The sequence below is a fragment of the Triplophysa rosa genome, linkage group LG10 (genome assembly GCF_024868665.1).
Source record: "Triplophysa rosa linkage group LG10, Trosa_1v2, whole genome shotgun sequence".
NCBI classification, from domain to species: domain Eukaryota; kingdom Metazoa; phylum Chordata; class Actinopteri; order Cypriniformes; family Nemacheilidae; genus Triplophysa; species Triplophysa rosa.
The window spans coordinates 26,897,136-26,907,619 of record NC_079899.1 but is presented as its reverse complement, the minus strand read 5'-3'; the positions used below and the strand labels follow the sequence as shown (position 1 = coordinate 26,907,619).

Genomic DNA, 10,484 nt, shown 5'->3' with positions numbered 1-10,484 from the left:
TAGCGCTTTTACAATTTTCATGTGTGCGTGACGTGTGCGATTACTACAGGAAACAGAGTTCTATTGTAGAATTATAGAAATATGTAAATTAATTTCTTTAAAAATCTGTAACATTTTGCCCTGAATTATCTTTTCATTTTCTTTACAGAAGTTTAGTGTTGTACAGCCGTATGGAATGAATAAAGAAATTAAGTGTCGTGAGCCGCACGTAACATTCAGTGTTCTGTAGAAACACGAACATTATTGTGTATCTGGATCTAGTGTTTTAGTTAGAGCTGCAGCACGTCATGTTTGAGCTGATGGTTTTTTCATACAGGAAATTATAATAATGTTACTATACATTTAGATTCACATTTCGGCATTAAGCTAACACTTTCATTCAATGCAACTAACAAGAGTGAGAAAACAACGAAGCGATACATCAGAAGGAGGAAATAATGCCAGAAGAGTTTAAAGACGCTGATGGCTAAACAGACGACATCTGAGAGATTTATTGGTGAAGTTAAAGTGTGTTGCTATAGAAAAAACTGATGCGTGATGATAAAGACTTCTGTGACGGCAGCAGATTGAGTTCTCCGTGGGAACGGGGCGGCGTGCCCAGAGAAACCTGCTGTTATAATCCTCAAACGGCCATCATGGGTCTCATCAGGACTTCGTCCTCACAAAGACGATTGTTTAGCTGCCTGGATGTCAATGTGTTGCATAACAGCTTTTATGATTCATCACAAGAAAGATAAAATGATTATTTCTAGATAATAAATACGGTCAAGCAGCACTTTGTGACCTGAGGCTTGTAAAGATGCTCTGTGATGACGAGTATCGTCTCTGATGAACGTGTGGTTACTCGACCGCTGGGTTCTTTGAAAATTAACCTGACATAATTGAGTGTGACCTCTGACCTCAGAAACCCGGTGATCTCAGCAGCTCGTTGTCTAAATGAGATAAAGCGCGTCTAACTAACTGCACGGCAGGACTGCCAAACATTCAGCCAGTGAAAGAAGCATTATGCCCTTCAGGCCGAGCAAAACACAAAAGATTGTTGTGCTTTTGAAGAAATTGTTCCAAGGATAATGAAATCTTGTTGCGTATGCGGCTAAAAGCATCAGTTTCTGCACTGCATCGGTTGCCATGAAGTCAATGGGGAAAATGCCACGCTCACAAAGGTATCAGAATAAAACTGGACTGTTCACGCTCACATCCACCACAGTCTAACCCTAACCACCATAGACCTCATCCATACTTAACCGTTAAAGCGAGCAAAATCTCCCTTCGGGGACATCCTCATTTGTGAAAACGGTCATGTCTATTTTCCAATATTAACTGTCGTTATATTCAGTCATTTAATAGAAATAATACATTGTTAATGTATTACAATTTATTGAATCGAACATAAAGAATTGTGGCATTTACATTTAGCAGATGCTTTTATCCAAAGCGACTTACAGATGAGATAAACAATTGAAGCAATTGGAACAACATAAGGACAACAAAAAGCAGAAGTGCAATAAAAGAAAACTGGTCTCATATAGCCCATCACAGTATACAGAGCTAGGGTTTTTTTCTTTTGAAAGAGTAGAAAAGAGATAGAAGTCAGAGCTGATCGGTCGGGTGTTGACTGAAGAGATGTGTTTTCAGACGGTTCTTAAAGATGGCCACAGAATCTGCTGATCTTGTAGCAGCGGGCAGATCATTCCATAAATGTGGAACCGATTCAGAGAAGGTACGTGAGAGAGATTTTTTACCTTTTGGGATGGCACCACAAGACGTCGTTCATGTGCAGAGCGTAGGGATCTGGCGGGTACATAAGTCTGCATCATGCATTAGCGAGTGAAGATAAGGGGTGCTGAACCAGTGGTGGTCTTGTAGGCCAGGAGCAGAGTCTTGAATTTGATTCGAGCGACTATAGGGAGCCAGTGTGACTTAGTGTAGAGAGGAGTGACGTGCGCTCTCTTCGGTTGCTTTTTGTTGCTTTTCAAAAAATATAAGCACTTGATTTCAATATATGGAAATGCATTGTTTAATATATCGCAGTATATTCCCATGTATTTTTGATTAGTAAGGGAAAACGTGTGTGCGTGTGCAAATAAATTAATTTAGTTACTAATAAAAAAACAACATTAAATGAACAAATATTTTTGAACATGTATGCAGAAGACTTCTGGATGCTGTTCTCTGGATAATCACTGACACAACACAGAGACAGAGAGAGGAATGCGGTGATGGTGCTGATGATGATTTAATATTTATATCCCTGCAGGGGGCGCTTCAGCATCACAGCTGCTCGAGGTCCATGAGGTGATGGAGAAACGCCGCCCTGCAGCCCCAGCACATCGGTCTTATCTCACTGTTATTCATCAAATACAACAATAATAGTGTAAACGGCTGTTGAGAAGAAGATACTTAATACTCTGCACTCTCTGCAAGCTTGCATCAGCGATCACATCAGGTGCAGCTAATCAACGTTAACTAATAGCCATTCGACACACGCTAGACTGCGTCCTGATGCCTTTCTCTGCTCCTGGTCAGCTGCTAATCGTGCTGCACTCAAAACCCACCTCCATCCCCATCTCCACAATATCTGCCGGATCATTTTCATTTAATCCCGTTACGCATCATGAACTGTTCTGGTTCTCCAGGTGGGGAGGGGGGGGACATGTATTGCTGCGCTCCCGCTTTGTCCATGCAAGGCTGCATGGATGGGCAGATAGTTTTCCCAGAACAGTTTCATTCCGCCAACCTTAAATATATGCTATTGTTAAATATTTGACAAATGAAAATTCTGTCATCATTTCTTCACCTTCGAGTTGTTCCAAATTTGTATAAATGTCTTTGTTCTGATGAACACAGAGAAAGATATTTGGAAGAATGCTTACAGATCTCAACACCCATTGACTCCCACAGTAGGAAAAAAACAATGGAGTCAAAAGTGCCCCAGAACTGTTTGCTGTCCTACATTCTTCAAAATGTCATAAAATGATAAAGTAATTTTTACTGTGAAACCATAGTAACCACTCGGCAGAAGTGAATGATGGGAGTAATATGTCGAAATGGTGAACTGGTTCCCTGGCAGCGCTCATCACATCCATCCACAAACCCCGAATATAATCTCAGACCTTCCAGAGGGTATTTATTAGAAATAAACGTATCTTTCCCTCTGGAAGTGGACATTATCTTTAGAAATAAAAAACCTTTCGCTCTCACACATAACACACTGACTGTGTTTCTGTCTTTCTTTTAAAGCAGATTCAGTGAGAATTTACAGGACACACATGGATTTGACAGATTGGAAATTAAATTTGGCATCGAGTGAAATATGTCTGTCACGGCCTGTGGTAAAACTGTCCTAATGCAAATCATTATGATCATCCTGCTGAAATTGATATTGAGATATTATTCATCAGCAGTAGAGGATCTGCATTATAAAGCTTTAAAGAAGCAACTACAAAACTCTTCGACAGAGTAACCAAGCAACAAGACAAAGATTGAGCTTTTCTTGAGAAATTAAAGCCCCATCTATGCTTATGAGGAAACACAACAACAACAACGCAACTATAATGAGTGTTTAGATCAGCAAGATTAATAAAACTACAACAATACAGCTGACTCTTCATGTTTAAGAAAATGAACTAATTTCACAAAACATCTATAAAAAGACCTTCATAAAAAGATGAAATTGCACACAAAAAATGTGCTGAAACATTTGATGCTTTCTGCATTTGACTTTATACGTGTGTCAACTTGTGTCAAATAATATCTCCGTGGGACAGTCCATAGGCGTAATGTTTTTATACTGTACAAACTGTATATTCTATCCCCTATCCCTAACCCAACCCCTAAACCTAAAGATCATAGAACACTTTTTGCATTTTTAGATTAAAAAAAAATATTGTTCTGTACAATTTACAATTTTTTTGCCCCTGGGGACCTCAATTTTGGTCCCCACAGTGACACGAGTCCCCATGTGTTGGGTGTGTTCAGGTTTAGGTCCCCACCGGGATATACAAACATGAACACACACACACGCACACATACACGGGTATAGCCTATTTTAAGATACGTCAGGGTAAGTTCTTATATAAGAGAGCTCAAATATTCATTTTAGTCTGGACTAGTCCTAAGATTTGTCTATGAAACCGGGCCATGGCTGTTTAATATCGTTTTGATGATTGATCTTATAAGCAATTTAAAAAACTCTTTATTCGGTCAGAATGATTTATAAACTAAACTCCTGACAGATATCTAACCACAAATATGTTTGTGTAGAGGTGATGTATAAAGGATTGACTGGGTCAGTTTTTTTTTCAAATCACTGAAAGATTAAAAACCGTTCAGGTTTCATACATTAAAAAACGTATTGGCACATATAATCGGCCTGATAATAATAACAATAATAATACATCTATAATAATTATTACTAATGATATGAGGAATATGGTAGGCTAATGTAAAGATTTATTACAAATAAAAAAGGTATAAAATGTATAAAATCACAACCCGAGTTTACAAAAAGGTAAAACATTCACAATTAATAACATTGAATAAATAAAGGTTAGGTTAAAATTTTCCCTCCGGCTCTGAAACTATTGTTTGTTTCTACGAAAAGAGAAAATGTGCAGATCGTCCCTGAACGTTTCTTAAACTGTGATCTTTTCATTGTGTTGAAATTTACGACAATTATTTTTAGAAATAAATAAAAATCTCCATTTTCATTTAAATCACAGACACGCTTCATCTTTATTGAAACACAACAGTTTTTGGATGTTTTGAACAACAACAAAAAAACGAAAGGAAAACATTAGCAAAACTTCGTTTCGTTTGGTTTTATTTTGAACGAGTGTAAAATCCACCCACGAAGAGAGAATATTTTCTCTTACTCTGCACAAAGCTGTTGTTATGAAATGCTTTATTACAAAAAGCGTTTGATAAAAACGAAATCTCCTGCACTTTAGACATCACGTCGATTTTCTGGTCGTGTTAATCTTTTAAAAACCGACCCTCACAAAAAAATACCGGAGATCGAGCAATACAACGAGAATCTAGGCTAGTTCTTCAGTCGCGTAAACGACAAGTGAGTTTTTACATTTGGATGACGGCAGCGGCGGCGCTGGTGGTCTCGTGCTTTCGGTAGCGCTCGAGCCAGAGTCTGAGCTCCGAGAGCCGGTAACCCTCCGGTCCGCGAGCGCCCTGGTACACCACCTCACCGCCCTGCACGATATAAAGTCTGTGGAAAAACGCGCCGTACGCGCTGTTGGACGCGTTGTTAATGCTGTCGGCCACTACCGCGCAGCCCGGCGCTTCCTGCTCCATCAGGCGCGCGGCGTCGCGTCTCTCCTCCAGACTCTGATGCCCGCGGATCTGATAGGGTGCGTCGGAACTCATCCAGCCGTCGGACGGATGCGCCTCCTCGATGTAAACCAGCAGTGAATCGGCGATCTCGGAATATCGCAGGACGAGTCGGCGAAACGCTTTCAGACGCGTCATGAACGGCGGTCAGCTGCAGCTTCCGAAATTCAGCACCAGCGGTCGAGTGTGACGGGCGAAGTCCAGGATCCGTCTGGGCTGCAAGTCCGAGAGCTCCACAACTTCAGTGTTCGGCGCGTCGCGTCCCACGCGAGCGGATTTCATCCAGTCCACTTTGTGTCCGTGGAAAACCGCTTTGAGAGATTCCCAGCTGAACATGCGGTTATTATCAGAGATGCACAGCGGAGGATCTTCATCATCATCGTGATCTCTGAGATAAAATAAAACTCTTTTCCTCACGCACAGAAAATCCAGACACCACAACACGAGCGCCGCGACCAAGAAACGAGGCAAAATGAGCAAACACACGAGCGCGTTTCTCAGACTGTTCATGATGAATAAGATCACACATCAACACTGAATGAATGAATGACAGCGAGTGAAAATGAGTGAATCACTTCACATGATGACCAACTTCCCTTTATATGATGAATACATGACAGTCAGTCAGTCAGTCAGTCAGTCACTCCGCCTCCAAACGCACCACAAACCTTCCAAGAGAGCACAATCACAAACCTCGTTCATCACTAGAACCTCGGAATCATTTACATGTAAATAATCATAGTAGAAACTCACAGGCTGCTACAGTAACTTCCTATAATACATTCATATAACAAACATACTGTATATTACAGTGTGTGTATATGCAACATTGAAAATTGAGCTTTAGAAATAGGCTACTTGAAAAAAACGGTCAAATGATTCATTAGCTTGGATAATAAGTTATAATGAGTTGAATCAGACTCGACTTACCAATTACACACTGATAACTTTACAAACCTTAAGGAAATAATAGCAGCACACAGCAGTGTGCAACTGCACGCGTGTTATTCTAGACTTCACTGCAGGACGGCTCAGTCATCACATCTGATGTGTAAATAAATATACACAATGTTCAACAGACATATTGGGATTTCTGAAAAATAAACATAGCATAAACCTGGGACACACTTGACTGTGTGTACGCTCACTTCAGAGAAGTTTTGTCTCAGTTAATTATATTTAAAATAAATATATATATATATATATATACTGCAATTAAATAATATATTCAACTGTTATTTACAGTACTATATTAAATATAATAAATGAAACCAGTTGTGGATATTGTTGTCCTCTGATAAAGCCTCAGAGCTTCAATGACAGTTAGTAGAAAACTAAGCCATAAGGTTTATACAGAAGAACACTAACATTAAGTTTAAATTAACCGTGAGCGAAACTATCAAGCGTGTGTGTGCTCTATTCTAATAGATCATACCCTAAAATACTGTCATGTTAAAGGATAATCAATAAATACAGTTTACTGTGCGTACATAGAAACAAGAAATGAAGAGAACAATAAACATTTGAATGCGTGTTTAACGATGCGATGTAGGATTCTGCAGGGACTTCTGTGGATGAAAAATGAATGACGATATTGGATTCAAAACTGGATATGAAGCGGCTAGCGTGTGATGTTTCCATGAGTTTCTCCATCACAACATTCTATTTGAAGCATTTCTATTGATCGTTGAGATGTGATAATGTTACAGTGTGTGTCACACTAGACAGAACAATGTGGTCCTATTGTTTCTTTGATGTCTGACTCAAAACACATGAAACACTTTAGTACTTCACCTCTGCATGTTCTCTGGGATGGGTGAAAACAGAAGCTCTTGTGTGATCTGTCAATCATCTGAGCACTGATATGAGGAAGATACCGCGCTCATATATCTGTGAACATTTCTTTACTCTTTCTGCCTGCTGGTGATGGAAGTACACAGCGTTGGCCTGTAACCCAGTTACCTTCTCTAAACTGTGCAGGATTGTTGGCAGCGGGGTTGAGTTCATGTCAGGACGCTCACCCGCCGCGTTCCGCATGCTAACTGAGATGGCACGTGTCCAGAATCTCTTCACACTTTAACAATGTCATCACCCACATTCTCATCCTGCAGAAGCATCATTCATCTAACATTAAATAAACAGACTTTAACACCCCCCAGCTCTCGTTCAACTCACACGAAGCACTCTTCCCCAGAGCGAGCACGAGTCACGGCGGAGCTTCTGATAGAACTACAAGAACTGACGGAGTGAAACAACACAACACAACACAACACAGCAGAAGGTTATGTGAAGAACACATCTAATGATTTATGTCCAGTATAATAATACTTCACACGTGGAGGTCAAAAAATATTCACTTTGTGTTAGAAAACTTCTCTAAAAAGTATTTTTGAAACACATCATTTCTAGAACCCTATCATTAAATTGTCAGTGAAATTGAAGAAACACGTTTCACTGTTTTCTGAAGAGTTCAGATGTGCGGTGGTGTTTATTCTGAAACAATGCAAGTGAAGAAACCACATTACTGATTCATGACAAACCCATTTCTGAGGCTCTTTAATTCTATAATAAACATGACATCATTGTTGGTAACTGATATGAATCAATCATAATGTATATTTTATATCAGAAAACTTTTAATCTCAATAACATCTGAACATCTGTTTTTATAAACACACAAAATATGATTCATGATGGCTGTCGGTTCTGATGAAAACTCTTCAGCTCTGAGCTCAGGTCATATTTCTGTGATCCTAAATGTTCAAAAGTTCAAAGTCTAAGCAGATTTTCTAAGCAACAAAACAATCAAAGCCTTTTGTTTCCTGGAGAATATACTGAATAATCTCGCGTGAAGCAGTCGTCTACACTTAACATAATTAAAGGATTCATTATAATCACATTTAAACTTTATGATCGATATTTTATTCCCAGCTGAACTACAGTAAAGGTCTTCATCATCATCATCATCATCATCATCATCATCATCATCACTGCAGGAAACACATTACACAACTGCCTCTGATACTCTTTCTGTTCTACTGGCCGTATCGCCATGGTAACCGACTGGAGCTGCAGGTGTAAGTCTTGAAATCTGTTCAGACTGAAGTCCAGTAATGATGGATTAATCACATTCAAACATCATCAGCACTGAAACAAAAATTCAATTTGCAATTTTAAAAAGCACAGAATGAGTTTCACTTTCTGTTGAACGACTCTTTTCTGCTGATGGTTTTTCACATATCCGTTGCTATGGGAGATTTAATCTCGTCATTTTCATTAAACTTCATTATATTTTGCTTATGCAACAGTGTGTGTGTTTATAGTCTCTCTCACTATTGAGCGGGTTTGTGCAGTGAGACAGTCTGCAGTCATGGAGACAGAAGATAATGTAGTGATGTACGCAGAGAGATCAAATGAGGACAAACTCACAATAATCATGCCATAAAAAAGAGATTTCTGCTTTCTCTATCAAAAGCTCAATGTGAGACCCGCGAGGCCACAAAAATCTCCTGGCATATTTAAACACATGACGACCGTGTGTGACTACACACACATGCATTTCATTGAGTTCAGGAAAACGTGCATTTACCAGCAAAGAGAATTTACAGTAAAAGAGGATATTAGTCATGTCGTGTCTCATGTTTCTGTTTGGAAGAAGACTCAAATTCTTCAGTAACAGACAAAAGACAAATGCTGTGTGGTCTATGAGACATAATTGTCTAACATGATATATATATATTTACACATAGCGTAAGTTAAAGCTGCAATATTCTCTTGAAAGCAGTGTGGTTTGAGTTTGTTCATCTGCACACAATCATCAGTCTGATCGGCTCATGAGCAGATATCACATGACAAAAAAAAGAGAGAGATGGAATTGGCCATCAAAAATAAAGCCTGTGAGATACTAACAAAGCAATAAAGAAGCATGTTACTGATCTGCTCTTGTTCTATTTGAATTATTTGAATTAATTCAACTTTCTGATTCAGCTTTCCATTCTCATATTGCTCTCATTTCTTACATTAAAGGAGTTTAATAAGATGTCTCATAGAGTTCATTCAGTGTTCAAACGTCTTCAGTTCTGTGCAGGGAGCAGGGCTGGCCCAAGCTTTACGGGGTCCACCTGTGCCCCCAATACAACCCACTATTGTCAATGTTTGATTATTTGCACGCACACTTTAAATCTAACACACACAATGTTATTAGTTGTAGCTGTGTTTGGGATGTAGGAATGTCATAAAAACAAAAACACATAAACCTTTCATTACAAATGTATTGTGATTGTCAAAACATTTGAGAATTTCATTACTTACAATTTTAGGTGAACTGTCCCTTTACATTTCGAGCACAGACCATACAAAGGTTGTGGAATTTATTGTTCAATGCATTTAATTATTTGCAAAGATTTTTTTTAAATCCTTTTTATTTTATTTTAACCACAACCTATAAACACCCTTTAAAGCCACGCAGCCCTTGAGGATGATTTAATCTGGTTTTATTTATTTAGTTTATTTACTTGCACAAAATTATTCTTAACCTTATCCCAAGATAAAACGCTGAATTGACAGATAATTATAAAATGACATGAATCGCGTAAATGAGCATTTTGTAGTGATGTTGCGTTCTGTGCTGAGGCTTCGGAGCGTGTGTCGAGAAATTCTGGAAGCTTTCCAGTGAAGCGCGTATCGAGGCTTGTTTCGCTCTAAAAAACGTTGGGTTATTTTTGTAACCCAATAGTTGGGTTAGAGATATTGGGTCGTTTTGTTGGGTTATTTCTGACGTTCATTGGGTAATTTCTGTAACAACCCGTCCAGCCAGCTGGGTTAAAGTTGAGCTGCATGAGCGGTTATTTTAAATTTCAACGGTCGACCGGCGCCACTGCTGACAGACGAGATCAGTTAATATTAATAATACTTTAATTAAATAAAAAGTGCGTGCATGTGTGTGCATATATATACATGTTTGTATGCCGCGCTTTTTTCATAGCAAAACAAACGTACATCTCAGTAGACTGTTTTTATAATCTGCATGACTGTGTCGACGCCAACACTTTCTTTTTATAACCATCCTATTTCAAACGTAGATTAAAATAATTGTTTGGGACGCACCCTCAATTTGTTTTTCTTTGTACGAAACTTTTAGG

General features: G+C 38.9%; 1 protein-coding gene across 1 annotated transcript; it reads right to left on the bottom strand.

Moving 5' to 3' along the window:
- Positions 1-4,715: 4,715 nt before the first annotated feature.
- Positions 4,716-6,002, bottom strand: dio3a (iodothyronine deiodinase 3a). Its single transcript, XM_057344206.1, has one exon. It carries the CDS (start codon positions 5,851-5,853, stop codon positions 5,077-5,079), a length of 777 nt encoding a protein of 258 aa, XP_057200189.1. The 5' UTR covers positions 5,854-6,002; the 3' UTR covers positions 4,716-5,076.
- Positions 6,003-10,484: the final 4,482 nt, after the last annotated feature.